The sequence below is a fragment of the Eucyclogobius newberryi genome, unplaced genomic scaffold (genome assembly GCF_026437365.1).
Source record: "Eucyclogobius newberryi isolate DKJ021-1_F unplaced genomic scaffold, fEucNew1.0.hap1 SCAF_17, whole genome shotgun sequence".
Taxonomy (NCBI): Eukaryota; Metazoa; Chordata; class Actinopteri; order Gobiiformes; family Gobiidae; genus Eucyclogobius; species Eucyclogobius newberryi.
The window spans coordinates 7,231,799-7,247,790 of NW_027315801.1; the positions used below are offsets into that span (position 1 = coordinate 7,231,799).

Consider the following 15,992-nt stretch of genomic DNA (forward strand, 5'->3'; position numbering starts at 1 on the left):
TGCGATAATATAAAACAAAACTATATTTTTTTAAATGTATTGCCTCAGTTTGCATCGTTTCATGTTGAAACTTGCACAGTGACTTACTGTATTTTTTCAAACAACTGACAAAAACTATTGTTTTTATATTTTTTTATGTTATATTAACAAAATAATTTGGTATAGAGTATTACATTATTTCTCAGTTTTTTTCAACACAAGCTGTAATTTTAACAAATAAATTTGATTATATTAACACATTCTAATTGTAAAGTTAACATAAACATTCTGTTTATTAGTTTACAAAGGTTTACAGTGATTTAAACAAAATAGTTATGTTTTCCAGTTTACAATGCAAATTTGTTGTGATTTTACATAGTTTTTGTGTAAATTCCACGGTCATTTCTTACAGTGCAGTCTTGTTGATTATTTGGCTGAGGGGGTTCAGACCTCTGCAGAACAGCAGTGGGGATAGCGCATCACCTTGGTATATGAAATTTCCCCATGTGTGGACAATAAAGGAATATCTTATCTTATGCCACATTTGATGGTCACTTGTGCAAGTGTCTTGCCATTGGCCTCAAGGGTGGTTTTTCACAACCTCATTGAGTTCCCTATGAAGGCTCTTAGAGCCCCATTGATGTTGTACAACTCCAAGCATTCAATGATCCAAGTGTGTGGCATTGAGTCAAATGCTTTCTTGTAATCGATCCAGGCAGTGCTCATGTTGGTGTGTCGGGTTCTACAGTCCTGTGCAACTGTTCTGTCTACCAGGAGCTAATGTTTCTGGTATTTTTGCCGATGCCTTTCTGAGCAGTGCTCATGTATTGATCCATGTGTCCTCTGATCTTAGCCGCCATTATGCCCGACAGAAGCTTCCACGTTGTTGTCCTTCTTGATCAGGATCGTAGGCCCTTTGGTTAGCCATTCAGGGTGCGTCCCGTCCCTTAGCAGTGTGTTCATTTGGGCTGCAGGGCGCTCGTGGAGTAAGGTGAGTTTCTTGAGCCACAATGCTTGTATCATGTCAGGGCCCGGTGCTGTCCAGTTTTTCATGCCTGAGACTCTTTCCTGTAACTGAGTTCTGCTCAGGGATGTTGCTCTGGTCCTCTCTCAGAGCCATCAGCCACTTGGCATCTCGGTTGTGGGATACTTCCCTCTCCCATATATATGCCTTTCAAGTACTGTTCAGTTTCAAGTCTTGGTGGCAGGAGGCCGGTCCATGTTTAGTCCTGACTCTGGCACCAGCAGGAGGCCGGTCCATGTTTAGTCCTGACTCTGGCACCAGCAGGAGGCCGGTCCATGTTTAGTCCTGACTCTGGCACCAGCAGGAGGCCGGTCCATGTTTAGTCCTGACTCTGGGCACCAGCAGGAGGCCGGTCCATGTTTAGTCCTGACTCTGGGCACCAGCAGGAGGCCGGTCCATGTTTAGTCCTGACTCTGGGCACCAGCAGGAGGCCGGTCCATGTTCAGTCCTGACTCTGGCACCAGCAGGAGGCCGGTCCATGTTTAGTCCTGACTCTGGGCACCAGCAGGAGGCCGGTCCATGTTTAGTCCTGACTCTGGACACCAGCAGGAGGCCGGTCCATGTTTAGTCCTGACTCTGGGCACCAGCAGGAGGCCGGTCCATGTTCAGTCCTGACTCTGGCACCAGCAGGAGGCCGGTCCATGTTTAGTCCTGACTCTGGGCACCAGCAGGAGGCCGGTCCATGTTTAGTCCTGACTCTGGGCACCAGCAGGAGGCCGGTCCATGTTCAGTCCTGACTCTGGCACCAGCAGGAGGCCGGTCCATGTTTAGTCCTGACTCTGGGCACCAGCAGGAGGCCAGTCCATGTTTAGTCCTGACTCTGGGCACCAGCAGGAGGCCGGTCCATGTTTAGTCCTGACTCTGGGCACCAGCAGGAGGCCGGTCCATGTTTAGTCCTGACTCTGGCACCAGCAGGAGGCTGGCCCATGTTTAGTCCTGACTCTGGCACCAGCAGGAGGCCGATCCATGTTTAGTCCTGACTCTGGTACCAGCAGGAGGCCGTTCCATGTTTAGTCCTGACTCTGGCACCAGCAGGAGGCCGATCCGTGTTTAGTCCTGAATCTGGCACCAGCAAGAGGCCGGTCCATGTTTAGTCCTGACTCTGGCACCAGCAGGAGGCTGATCCATGTTTAGTCCTGACTCTGGACACCAGCAGGAGGCCGGTCCATGTTTAGTCCTGACTCTGGCACCAGCAGGAGGCCGGTCCATGTTTAGTCCTGACTCTGGCACCAGCAGGAGGCCGATCCATGTTTAGTCCTGAATCTGGCACCAGCAAGAGGCCGGTCCATGTTTAGTCCTGACACCTTATTTTGAACCGTCTCAGTGATGGAGTCCAAAACCTGACTGGAAAACATCAAAAGAGATGTTCACTTGGAGAAAGTCAGTGAGCTGTTGTCTTTTTCTAGGACTGAAAAAACTGCAGATTAAAAGCTGGACCAATAATGTTTAAATTCTGCGGCATCAAGACTGCTGTTCTTTGACAAACTCAAGAGCATCAAGTCATTTTCAAACCTATAACTCAAACCCTACACCAACAAATACACTCAGAAATGCTTTGTAAAGTTTGAAAATGCTTTGAAAATGCACACTATGCTCAGTTCGAGTACTTAGTAAACTATAACGTAATAAGTTTATATTTAATTGATTATCATTTGCAATATAAATAATACTATTAACAGGTTGTAGTATTAGTCCAATGACTGTGGGGTTATTCATGTCCCACTTCCAAAGAATGCGACGTTCAAAGTTGATACTGATTAAAGAATTGGATTACATTTTCAAACAGGCCACGGGTTTATTTAGTATATTTGATATGTTTGGGGCACCAGCCTCAAAGAGGCAATTATCAATGCTCAAATCAAATATCTAAATTTCAATATTCAATAATAGTTATAGTAGTCAATCTGAAGGTTTGTGAGCGTGTAACAATGACATTGACTTGTATTTAAGTTTTACTTCAATAAAATGTATTTGTTTGTGAAGATTTATTGAAGAAATATTCAAACAGACGGCATTTGAATACTGAGTATGCAAATGAGTCCTAAACTGATCTAAAGTTGAGACAAACGATCTGTCTGTGAAACATGCGTTAATACGACCAAGAGCAAGAGCTGTGTGATCTAGAAGAAGGAGGGTCTTTATGTTGTAGGAGCTGACGCCTCCAGGGTTCAGCTCTGGCTCTGGCTCTGGCTCTGGCTCTGGCTCTGGCTCTGGCTCCGGCTCCGGCTCCGGCTCCGGCTCCGGCTCCGGCTCCGGCTCCGGCTCCGGCTCCGGCTCCGGCTCCGGCTCCGGCTCTGGGCTGTGGGAAGGGCTATAGGCTGTGTGCAGGGACGGGGGGTAAGTGGAAACAGACATTTTCTGACGAAAATACAACTCAGAGTAAAGTAAAGACGAGGGTTTTAAAGAGCTGATTTTGGGCGTTACATAAATAAATAATTATTGTTTAAATAACAATAACAGCTCCTTTCACTGGACTCTCCTGGTGCTCAGGCATTTGCTTTAGATCAGTTTTAAAAATGCCTTCCAGATGTGTGTCTGGTGTGTGTCTGGTGTGTGTCTGGTGTGTGTCTGGTGTGTGTTTGGGGGAGGGACAGGAGTGAGTGGGTGGGTTGAATATGCATTATATGACTGAGCTCGTGGGATGCCCCTCAGGTCCACGGGCCACTCAGTTGCCTCTGGTGCAGCTCTGATTCCACCGCCAGGATCAAGATTGTGAATGTAAGTTTTGTGTGTAGATGTTTCCGGTGTTGCGGGTTGTCTGGGGCTAGTTTAACTGGTCAGGGGGCGTGTCTTGTGATAGTTCTGCTCTTTGCTGTGGACGTAGAGGCTTTAGACAGAGCGGCGCGTCTCGAGTGGAACCAGAACAAATATTCCACGTGATCGACTGTTTCCTTGCAGGACCCGCACGCGTAAGTTTATTTTTCATATTATCTGAAGCGTGTTTTTGTGCTTCAACATCCCGGGAACACAATAAAACCACAGTTTGTTTATACAATTCAATACTTGTGTGTTTTTTCCACGTGGGATGTAAAACGTGGATGTTTACCCCAAGTCAACGTGCACCTTGTCCTCTCTTTTTGACCAAACAGCTCAGAAGAACACACTTTTACTGCGTGGGATTTAAATGCAACACGTGACAAAGAAATATCCCATTCCAGCTTCATCATGAAGCTACAGCCAATGCAACAGGGACATTTGTTAAAAGTACCTTCATGTCTCCTATGCACATGTCTAAACTTTACCGTGAACTGAATAAAGTGATGTAAGAGAAATAGTGGTAATAAATCGCTTTGCAACTCAAATAACTTATGGCAAATGTATTATAAGAGAAGCAATATAGAGTGTTTACAGCGCACAAAAGCTCCCTTTGGTGATTTCACATGAAAGCTGAAGTGTGAGTTTTGTTACAGTGATGTGGACTTGACCGTGAATTACGTGTGATCGTTACTATGTTTGAAGTACATAAAGATACGTGTGATATAATTGAAATAAATAGGTAAATATCAAGATCAGATTTAATTTTTTACAGTCTTGTTTTTCCTGTTGCGACAGACTAAATAATAATTAATTTGAACAAGAACTGAATCTGTGGCATGTAGAAGAGGCTTTGGTTCACTTTTTCATTAACATTTTACAAAACTAATGTTTTACTAAACTCTCAGACAATGGTAGCTTATTGTGTAATACAAAGTACGCGCGGCAAGGACTTTGGCATGTTCACAGATACTAGTTATTATGTAACTGTTTTCAGGAGAAACCGTGGAAAAACTGTATGTGCTGTTTAAAGTGGGGAAATGTGAGATTAACTTTAAACACTCAGCGGAAAATGAAATAAACATGACGAATTATCAATAAAACACATTTTATCCATACATTGCTTTTCATGCCGAATGATAGTCCCTATGGTTAACCCTGACCCTTCGACCCTTCTACCCTTCTTCCCTTCGACCCTTCAACCCTTCTACCCTTCGACCCTTCTTCCCTTCGACCCTTCAACCCTTCTACCCTTCGACCCTTCTACCCTTCTTCCCTTCGACCCTTCAACCCTTCAACCCTTCGACCCTTCGACCCTTCTATCCTTCTATCCTTCTACCTTTCTACCCAACTGCCTGACCCACAGTTACATACAGTGACAACCCTACATCTACCTGACGGAACCTGTGTGAACCTCTGTGAACCTGTTTCTTAGAACTGTGTGTTCCTTTTGGGTCAACAAAGTGTGCCTTTCCTCACTTCACCCGTGTTTGTGTCCAGGATGGGTCCGGCTGCTCTCCTGCTCCTCCTCTGGGCCCTGCCGCTCTGTGACAGCGGTAAAATCCTGGTCTACCCCATCGACGGGAGCCACTGGCTGAACATGCGCGTCCTGGTGGAGGCGCTGCACGCTCGGGGGCACGAGGTGACCGTGCTTCGCTCTTCCACCAGCTGGTACGTGTCGGAGCACTCGCCTCACTACACCTCCATCACCATCGAGCAGCAGCGGCAGCAGAACCTCGAGAGCCAGGGCTTCATGAGCTCCTTCCTCCAGAGGTCCATCGAGATCAGGAGAAACCGTGGCTCGCTCTGGGCCTTTGTAGACTTCTACAAAAACCTGTTCGACATGATCGGACAGAACCAGGAGGTGGTGGCTGAGTTCGTGGTGACTATTTTTGAGAATAAGACTCTGATAAAAGAGCTGACAGATGCCGACTATGAAATGTTTCTGACTGACCCTGCGTTTCCAGGAGGAGTGCTGCTGGCCCACTTTCTAAACCTGCCCACTGTGTTTAATGTGCGGTGGCTTTTTTACGGAGAGGCCCACTTTGCCATCGCCCCCTCCCCTCTGTCCTATGTGCCCCAGCTCTTCTCTCAGTCCACCGACAAAATGGACTTTGTCCAGCGACTGTCAAATGTTGTTTACCACAGCATCCTGGTCTATATGCTTCACTTTGTGTCCAACCCTCCGTACCAGGCCGTGTGTGACCGGTACTTCGGCCCCAGTGTGGACGTCTTGTCTCTGATGCAGGGAGCAGACATCTGGCTCATGAGGGTTGACTTCATCTTTGAGTTTCCTCGGCCCACGATGCCGAACGTGGTGTACATCGGAGGCTTCCAGGGAAAGCCTGCCAAAGCTCTGCCCTCGGATCTGGAAGAGTTTGTTCAAAGTTCAGGAGAACATGGGGTGATCATTATGACGCTGGGGACGTTACTCGGAGACCTGGGCCCTGAGAAGTCTGAGATCGTGGCTGCAGCGTTTGCCGCGCTCCCTCAGAAGGTGATCTGGAGACACTTGGGCCAGCGGCCGGCTTCTCTGGGAAACAACACGAGGCTGGTGCAGTGGATGCCTCAGAATGACCTTCTAGGACACCCTAAAACCAGAGTGTTTGTGACTCACGGAGGGACCAACGGCCTGTACGAAGCCCTGTACCACGCTGTCCCTGTGCTGGGCATCCCACTCATCTTTGACCAGTTTGACAACATGGAGCGCATGAAGGCTCGCGGAGCAGCAGAGTTTGTGGAAATCACATCCTTAGATACAGACACTCTAGTGAAAACTCTGAAGGATTTATTAGACCCCAAAAAGCTGTATAAATCCAACATGGTTAAACTCTCACAGCTGCTTCATGACAAGCCCATCAAACCTTTAGACAGCGCCATATACTGGATAGAGTATGTCTTGAGACACAAGGGGGCGCCACACCTGCGCACAGAGTCCTACAAAATGCCCTGGTATGCGTATCACTCTGTGGACGTGATGGCAACTATACTAGCAGCACTTCTGCTGACTTTCTATATGTTTTATATGTTTTGTAGATTTATTATTCGAACTTTGATGAGTGTTAAAAAGTCTAAGACTGAATAGGCTCAAATAGATTTTAGAAATTAAACTTTTTTTTAATGGAAACTTGATTGAAAATACAAATAAGTCAAAGTGGCGTGGAAATTCTAGAAAATATTTTTTGGATTAAATGATAGTACTCACAAGTACTCCACTTGGTTATACACGTACATGAACTCGAGGGGTCCAAAGTATTCAACGTTCTATGCAGCATCAAGATACGTATACGTGCAACAATCTAATGACACTGGTTTTGAAATCAAGACATGTCGAATCCGGAAGTATCATTTTAAACCTTTGCTGCCGTGGAATACTCAGGGAATGAATGAAGGGATCAGACCCACTCGTTTAGAACAATGAGTTTGAATTTTTGAATCCTGTTCACCGACAATGACAATAAACCATTTTCTGATTCTGAATAACATAAAGGGGAATATTGTTTCCCGTTGTAGAGCATTCATCGGTCTGTTGAGTATTGGTCAGAAAACTGATCTTGTAGCTTATTTGTTTAGATTTGATGAATTGTGTCTGTGTTCTTATAGAATGTAGAACCTATATTGTTATATTATTTCTGCTTTTATGGATTTTTTGTGTATGTTTTGTTCATTTGTGTCATGACATGCTGAAGTTTAGAATGTTTTAAAATGAGTACTTGTAAGTGATGTACAAACATGATCAGTCCCGTCAATAAAGGGCAAATTCAACATTTAGTGGAGTATTTCTTCTTTCATAACACTTTATCTCTCATAACGTTCATATATTCAAACACAGTTCAGTGTAAACTTTTATCCAAAAATAACCAGACTTTCAACAATAACACCACATTTTGAAAAAATACTCAACAAATGGCATCATTGATAATATACTAGTTTTTATAAACACAGAAAATATTACAACCGGAAAACGCTATCACTGGCATTAAAAAGGATTTCGCCGAGCGCTGCTGAGTAGTCATACAGAAGGAGCATGTGACCACTCGCTGCAACTGTGGACAGGGCCAGACCTCCGTGAAGGCCCCCCATCAAATGCCTTAATATCTCAAAAACTACAAATGAAGGTTTTTGCAGCACTGAGTTCCCGAGTCGGTAACTTTACAACAGGTGGCCCTCATGTTGGGTGAAATGGAGCGTGACTTCACTGAGAGCTAAGGTGAGAGCGGGGAACAACAAACAAGGCCTGACCAAATCGATATATATATATATTTATCTGTTTTAGACCCATTTACACAGATCACCAGGTTATAAAGGGGTTTTGGCGTTTGGTTGCCCTGAGCGCCCCCATCATAATCCTTCTGCCGACCTCCAGATACACAGACTAAAAAGTCCTCTTAAAGTCCAGGGGATCAGTGCAGTGTTGACTTGTTGGTCACATGAACATTTTACTCAAATCAATCTACTTTAGAGCATATTTTAGCAGCCAGACTTTTTCTTCATTCTCCATAAGTGAACGGAGTCTCAAGTTCCCGCTCGAAGTGTCACTACAACAGAAGTGTCATTACAACAGAAGTGTCACTACAACAGAAGTGTCACTACAACAGAAGTGTCATTACAACAGACGTGTCACTACAACAGAAGTGTCATTACAACAGAAGTGTCATTACAACAGAAGTGTCACTACAACAGAAGTGTCACTACAACAGAAGTGTCATTACAACAGAAGTGTCACTACAACAGAAGTGTCACTACAACAGAAGTGTCACTACAACAGAAGTGTCATTACAACAGAAGTGTCACTACAACAGAAGTGTCATTACAACAAAAATGTCACTACAACAGAAGTGTCACTACAACAGAAGTGTCATTACAACAGAAGTGTCACTACAACAGAAGTGTCACTACAACAGAAGTGTCATTACAACAGAAGTGTCATTACAACAGAAGTGTCACTACAACAGAAGTGTCATTACAACAGAAGTGTCACTACAACAGAAGTGTCACTACAACAGAAGTGTCATTACAACAGAAGTGTCACTACAACAGAAGTGTCATTACAACAGAAGTGTCACTACAACAGAAGTGTCATTACAACAAAAATGTCACTACAACAGAAGTGTTGATGTGGTTTAAGTGACGTTCCCATGGGGTGGTGTGTGACAAGAAGAAGTCGCGGACACTGTTCTGTACTTTTCGAAGATGTTTAATACAGATAACAGCATCAGATAACAGGACAGCAGAAAACAGCGCCCTCGGTCCGCTGGTGATCAGGAAGACGAACCCCGTCTCTGGGCGCACCCCACCTTTATATACTGAAAACGCACAAAGACCGATAAACAATATCTGACAGGTATGATATCACACATGTAAAGGCCGGTTAGCCAATAAGAGATCAGATGTAAAAAATATCCATATTTGGGTAGGATGAGGACCGAAAAGCCCTCCTCTCTAAACTGGAGAACTTACAGAAATGAGATCATGAGAAAACACAGCTGTATACAATGCATCTCAAGGCCTCGCAGCCAATGGAGACATCTCCCATTCGGTAGTTAATCAGATGTGGGCCCCTTACATTCCGTGGAATAGACATTTTGGTAGAAACACACATATTCCTAAAAGCCAGTCTCAGAATGAGGCCTAACTTTGCATGGACCTAGTTTTAATACACTTCAGTGTCATTAGTCATTACAACAGAAGTGTCATTACAACAGAAGTGTCATTACAACAGAAATGTCACTACAACAGAAGTGTCATTACAACAGAAGTGTCAATACAACAGAAGTGTCATTACAACAGAAGTGTCACTACAACAGAAGTGCTGATCTGTGGCAAACTGAGGCAGAGGTGGGCGAGGCGGAATAAGGTGAATAGTAAATAGTAAATATACAAAGTTGCAATGCACATGTTTTTGACCAGGAAACACAAACACAATAATACGGTTATAACATAAGTTCATCAGGAGCTTTAGATTGAAAGTTGTCATATTTTTTTTTGTCATTGATTTGTAAATCCTTAAACCCGGTTGGTGGCGTTCGCTGGTGGAGCGTTCCCGGTGAAGGAGGACATTTTATGGCTCTGCAGGACACGTCGAGTCCGGCCCAGCAGCGCCCGGAGCCCAGAGGAGAGCTCCTCACTCACATGGAGGTACACCAGAGGGTTCAGGGCCGGGTTCAGACACACCAGGCCGCGGCCCACCTGATGAGCCACGTAGACGGCGTTGGACCAGGCGTAGCACTGCCTCCGCTTCAGCAGCACTCTGCTGCACAGGTTGAGGTTCCTGAGGACGTGATAGGGAATGTAACACACAGAGAAGAGCAGGATCAGAACCAGCAGCAGCCTGAGGCTCCTGCGCCTCAACAGCCGGTCTGTGGAGCCGGAGCCACACAGCGTCACGATCACATGACTATAACAGCCCACCGTGACCAGGAACGGCAAGCAGAACCCAGTCAGCGTCCAGCCCACACTGTATCTCAGATAGTCCTCCACAAACTCTTTGGACGTGGTGTCAAAGCACTTTTGTGCACCTTTTTGGTAAGTTTTGGGGAAGAACATGTCCGGGAGGCTTTGAACGATCACCAAAACCCAAACTAAAACTGAAACAACCACAGAATGAGTCACCGTCAGCCGTCCAATCACGCGCACCGGATGGACAATGGCCAGATACCGGGACACGCTGATGCAAGTGAGAAATCCGATGCTCCCGTACAGGTTTATGTTGAAACAGAACCGCGTGATTTTGCAAAAAGTGTCTCCGAAAATCCATTTGCTCTTATTAAAGTAATAGACCACCAAGAAAGGCAGCGTGAGAAGGTAAAGGACGTCGGCCAGTCCCAGGTTCAAGACAAAAACATTGATGATCTTGAGCTTAGTCCAGTTCTGCAGTAAGATCTTGAGTCCTATGACGTTTGCGGTGAGCCCGACGATGAAGACCAGGATGTAGACAGGAGGAAGGAACCTACCTGCGAAGTCAAAGCTAATCTGAGGACAGGAGCTCCGGTTCATGACTTCTCCTGCTCGCACAGCTCTTTTAGTGTGACTCCGTTTGGTGTGAGGCAATGTCGTTTTAGCTGACAACATCATTACAAGAGAAACGCTTCCTCTTCGGCCCAAATATGGATTCAGAAATGATGACTTTCAGAAGCAAAATGATAACCAAGTGTCACAATCAGAATCAGAATCAGAAAAGGTTCATTGCTGTCGCCAATGAAGAGAATTCACAACCATAGGACCTTGCTTAGGTGATTCGGTGCAACATAAAATAATGAACAACGAAAACAACATATATAAGTCAAAAATAAAAACTATTCAACTCTACTATAGGATACAAATACAAATAAGCCTATTATGTACAGAACATTTACAGTTAATTTAGAGTTATGTTTATTAATAGTATGAAGTTTGAGCTCACATTCCTCTGGCGAGGCGTCATCTGCTGGATAAAAACATGTTTTCTTGGAGAGTTTGGAAGAATAGCCAAAAGTTGAAGGAACATTATGTACGTTCTCTGATCTCTGTCTTCCATCTCTCTGTCTCTGTGATGTTTCCAGTGGCAACAAGAAAACTGAACATTTGAAGTACAAAAAAACAGCATGCATTAATGTAAAGGCAACGAAGTCGGAAATTGAAGAAAGCATTACAGCCCCGTCATGGGCCCTATCCCGGAGAGTCCTCCCGGAGCGCCCTCCCGGAGCGCCCTCCCGGAGAGCCCTCCCGGAGCGCCCTCCCGGAGAGCCCTCCCGGAGAGCCCTCCCGGAGAGCCCTCCCGGAGAACCCTCCCGGAGAGCCCTCCCGGAGAGCCCTCCCGGAGCGCCCTCCCGGAGAGCCCTCCCGGAGCGCCCTCCCGGAGTGCCATTTCTTGTGGCCCGAGCCCTCTTTGCTTCTGCGGCGCTCCTGGTTAACTCTCATGATGGCCCTTCACTTCCTCAGCCTGTTTTCCCGCTGCCCGGACACTATTTCCCGCTGTGGAGTTTCGGAGGTTCATTTGGTTCTAATTTAAAGGGGCAATATTAACTAGTTTTGACCACTTTTGTGCTTCACCCCCATCATTTGTTAATTGGTTTGCCCAGGGGAGGGACTCACTACAGTTCTTTCCCGGTAAATAAATAAATAAATAAAAAGACTTAAATAAATAAAATAAATAAATAAAGTAAAGAATAAAGAAAAAAAAACATCATTCATCTAGATTTTAAAGAGCAGCCAACAGTAGCCACAGCGACACGCTCATGACTGATCACATGTTTCACAAAGATGGAACAGTCCGAGTTGTACACGGAGGAAAGAGAAGGTACTGCAGCTTTAATTAAAGACTTGATTCTGATATTATCTGATTCAAAGTTGCCAGTGCTGTGCCCGTGACGCACTTTCACTTCTCTTTTTGAGGCTCTTGTGAAATCCAGACGTGATCAACTCGAGGTTGAAAAGATTTACACTGAAAACGAAAAATGTTCCAACAATCACGCGGAAAATCATATTCTGTCTGTAAATGTCAGACTTAAGTCATTAAAACAAATAAATAAATACATTAAATAAACAATAAAAAACAGTTTGTGGGTACATATTTAAAGGTGGTATGGATGATTTTTTTCATCAAATTTTTTATTATATTTCCTCGTGGCGTGGATAAATCATTTGTCCTACCACGTATCAATCATAAAACGCACCTATCGCTCACCTGCAGCCGCGTGCGTTTTTTCCCCACGTTTCCACGTGCCTAAGCGCATGGATCTATCATAAAATAGTTCCCTCAGAGTACGGGGAAAAATGAAGACGGAGAAAGACAGTTCGAGCTGACGCAGAAGTGGACAGAAATCTACGGGAGACAAGAGATGTGATGCGCTCCGTTGCTCTAATAAACAAACGGACGTGTGTGTTGTATCAGTCCACACGGGGGAGTGGCATGTGCACTTCCGCCTGAGTTCTCAAATCGCCGAAAAATCGTCCATTGCGCCTTTAATCCGTCCATCTTTGTCACTTTTACATTCATCTAACCAATCGGCATAAGAGACATATGTGGCAAAGTGGACCGGCGCATCCACTATTTTACTCTATTTTGTACACTGTTTACATACACAAATTTACCAACAACGCCTCCTGAGGTTCTGGCTCAGGACCAGGTTAAGGCACGCACGTTCGTCGTTGGAACGACAGAGGCATGGTTTAAGTTAATAATAATTTATTGACACAATCGTCGATAGTTTCAGTCCGTTGTTGTCATAGTCCATTCGGTGTGAGACAAGTTGTAACACATAAGGGTTCACAAAAAGGGTGGACAAAAAGGCAAGACAGGGTCTTCTCCGGGCACCTGACACGGGATGGCTGCAACACGGCGCAGCTAGCGCGTTCAGCCACCCGGCCTACAGCACGCCGCACATCCCGGAGGTCGCACACCACGCGGGCCCATGGCAGCACCGCGGCACATTAAATAGTGACACTAGTTAGACATACAATCTTTTCTCATTCACATACAACTCAAAATACCTGGACTGAGGAGCGATGTGGAGCACCCAGCAAACAGGAAGTGTGTGAGGTCAGAGGCCGACTGACGTCGCTAGACGGCAATTTATGGAGCTACGCTGGATCGATTCACCTATCAGGGGCGTGCGTCTAAGCAGTGGCAGGGGCCCGCCTTCAGGCTATCCTGCCACACATAGTATAATCACGACCAGTGTTCAAACGCACGATAAATAATTACAACAATGGGGGGCTTCGTCAAGCAGAGAGCCATTTCAGGACATTCACATCATAAAAAAGTAAATAATTTATCACTGATGCAGACTTTGGCATCGTAGTTGGACTGATTCCGTCCTTAAATAAGACGTTTCTGAGTCCATGTGTGTCCTGAATGTAGCGCACGAGCTAGCCAGCACAGTGGGGGCACAGTCGAGCCAACAACAGAGAGAAACTACAAAACAAAAGCTTGGGGTTTTTATGTGAAACAACGACAACAAAAGGCACACATCTTCCATCTGAACGCCTCTGCAGGCCCTGCAGCGAGGGAGGCGTCAAACCACAGCTCGTCAGGTGCTTCAGCAGGATGTCAAATCTCTGCATTTCCTCATCACTTTCTCATCACTTTCTCATCGGCGTGCGAAACACCTCGACACCAAATGGAGCTCAGCAACACGACGACCAAAGGTTTCTGCCTCTTAGAGGACATCACGTTCTCCGATCGGTTCCTCCCTCCCGTCTACGTCCTCGTCTTGGTCGTCGGCGTGGTGGCCAACGTCTGGGGACTCGTGTTCTTACTGCGAAACTGGAAGAAAGTCGGACACGTCAACGTTTTCGTTCTCAACTTGGGACTCGCCGATATTCTGTACCTGCTCACGCTTCCGTTCCTGGTCGTCTACCATTTCAAGGGAAGAAAGTGGGTTTTCGGAGACACTCTTTGCAAAATCACCCGGTTCTGTTTCAACGTGAACCTGTACGGGAGCATCGGCTTCCTCACGTGTATCAGCGTGTACAGGTACTTGTCCATCGTCCACCCGATGAAAGCTCTGGGCAGGTTAACGCCGTCTCATTCCAGAGTCATCTCAGCCCTGGTTTGGTTGTTTGTCGGTGCTCAAACAATTCCAGATATGTTCTTTACTAAGACGCATAGACACAAAGCGGGAAAGTGCTACGACACCACGTCCACGGACTTTGTGGAGGACTATCTGAGATACAGTATTGGCTGGACGCTGACCGGGTTCTGCTTGCCGTTCTTGGTCACGGTGGGCTGTTATGGTCATGTGATCGTGACACTGCGCAGCCCCTGCTTCACAGACACTGGTGGGTAGAAAAAATGTTTGGTCCTTTAAGAGCTTTTTACAGTGTTTGCCTCATTCACTCACTCATTCATGCGTGTTAGCGTGATCCTCGTTTCTTATACGTTTGTGTTAGCGTCCACAGCCCTGAACAAATCTTTGTAAAATTCAAACTCCGGTTCATATGCAAATGTTCCGAAAAGTTGCATAGCTAAAAATATAACAACCACAAAATAAGAATCTAAGGCAGGATGTGGACAGGAAATGATTATTATTGTTTCATCTGCGCAGCTGGTGTAACTTTAACACTTTAAGATAAAAGAGAGTTTGATTCATGTAAAGATAATACTACTTAGTCCACTGCCAGTTTAAAGGTGGAATGGACGATTTTTTTCAGCAAATTTTTTATCATATTTTCTCGTGGCGTGGATAAATCATTTGTCCTGCCACGTATCAATCATAAAACGCACCTATCGCTCACCTGCAGCCGCGTCAGGCTCATCCCCAAGTTTCCGCGTGCCTAAGCGCATGGATCTATCATAATATAGTTCCATCAGTGCATGGGGCAAAATGAAGACGGAGAAAGACAGTTCGAGCTGACGCAGAAGTGGACAGAAATCTACGGGAGACGAGAGATGCGATGCGCTCCGTTGCGCTAATAAACAAACGCACGTGTGTGTTGTATCAGTCCACACGGGGGAGTGGCATGTGCACTTCCGCCTGCGTTCTCAAATCGCCGAAAAATCGTCCATACCGCCTTTAAGTGTTTAGGTACAAATCTGAATTGATGCTCAGATATCAGTGAAATTAAGTAGAAGTAAAACTGCTCTGTGTCCACAGACCGGCTGTTGAGGCGCAGGAGCCTCAGGCTGCTGCTGGTTCTGATCCTGCTCTTCTCTGTGTGTTACATCCCCTATCACGTCCTCAGGAACCTCAACCTGTGCAGCAGAGTGCTGCTGAAGCGGAGGCAGTGCTACGCCTGGTCCAACGCCGTCTACGTGGCTCATCAGGTGGGCCGCGGCCTGGTGTGTCTGAACCCGGCCCTGAACCCTCTGGTGTACCTCCATGTGAGTGAGGAGCTCTCCTCTGGGCTCCGGGCGCTCCACACTCAGGCTCAGCTCGCCGTCTCCCGGATCGCCTCAAGCCCTCTGCGTCTACGTGACAGATGTAGTCACATGTAGACTTGTTACATTAAAGATGCACCGCGTAACCTTTCATGGTCTGTCACCGTAGGGGGCCGTAACTCCGTCATACTGCTGTTGTGTCCTTGGGCAAGACACTTAAGCCTCTTAAGTGTCTTGCCCACACTACACTGATAGTGCACCTTTCATAATGACACAGGGTCCTTTGCTTTCCTTGCTAAATATTACATGTTGTTTATATTTTATTTTTATGTAAAACATTGTGTAAATAGTTTTTATTTAAAACCGAAAAAACAATTAAAAAATGTCTAAAAGGTGTTTAAAATCTGTAAAGTTATTTAAAGATTCTCATTATGA

The 15,992-nt window shown here is 45.6% G+C and overlaps 2 protein-coding genes and 1 pseudogene across 2 annotated transcripts; 2 read left to right on the forward strand and 1 right to left on the reverse strand.

The window, feature by feature from the left end:
• The first annotated feature begins 5,225 nt into the window (after window positions 1-5,225).
• LOC140362711 (UDP-glucuronosyltransferase 1A5 pseudogene) lies at window positions 5,226-6,863 on the forward strand (annotated as a pseudogene).
• A 2,095-nt stretch (window positions 6,864-8,958) lies between these two features.
• On the reverse strand, window positions 8,959-10,788 carry LOC140362712 (P2Y purinoceptor 1). The gene has a single exon (XM_072448868.1). It carries the CDS (start codon window positions 10,751-10,753, stop codon window positions 9,764-9,766), a length of 990 nt encoding a protein of 329 aa, XP_072304969.1. The 5' UTR covers window positions 10,754-10,788; the 3' UTR covers window positions 8,959-9,763.
• A 3,069-nt stretch (window positions 10,789-13,857) lies between these two features.
• Window positions 13,858-15,674, forward strand: LOC140362561 (P2Y purinoceptor 1-like). The gene is made up of 2 exons (XM_072448644.1): window positions 13,858-14,518; window positions 15,334-15,674. The coding sequence occupies exons 1-2, from the start codon at window positions 13,858-13,860 to the stop codon at window positions 15,672-15,674; spliced, it is 1,002 nt and encodes a 333-aa protein (XP_072304745.1).
• Window positions 15,675-15,992: the final 318 nt, after the last annotated feature.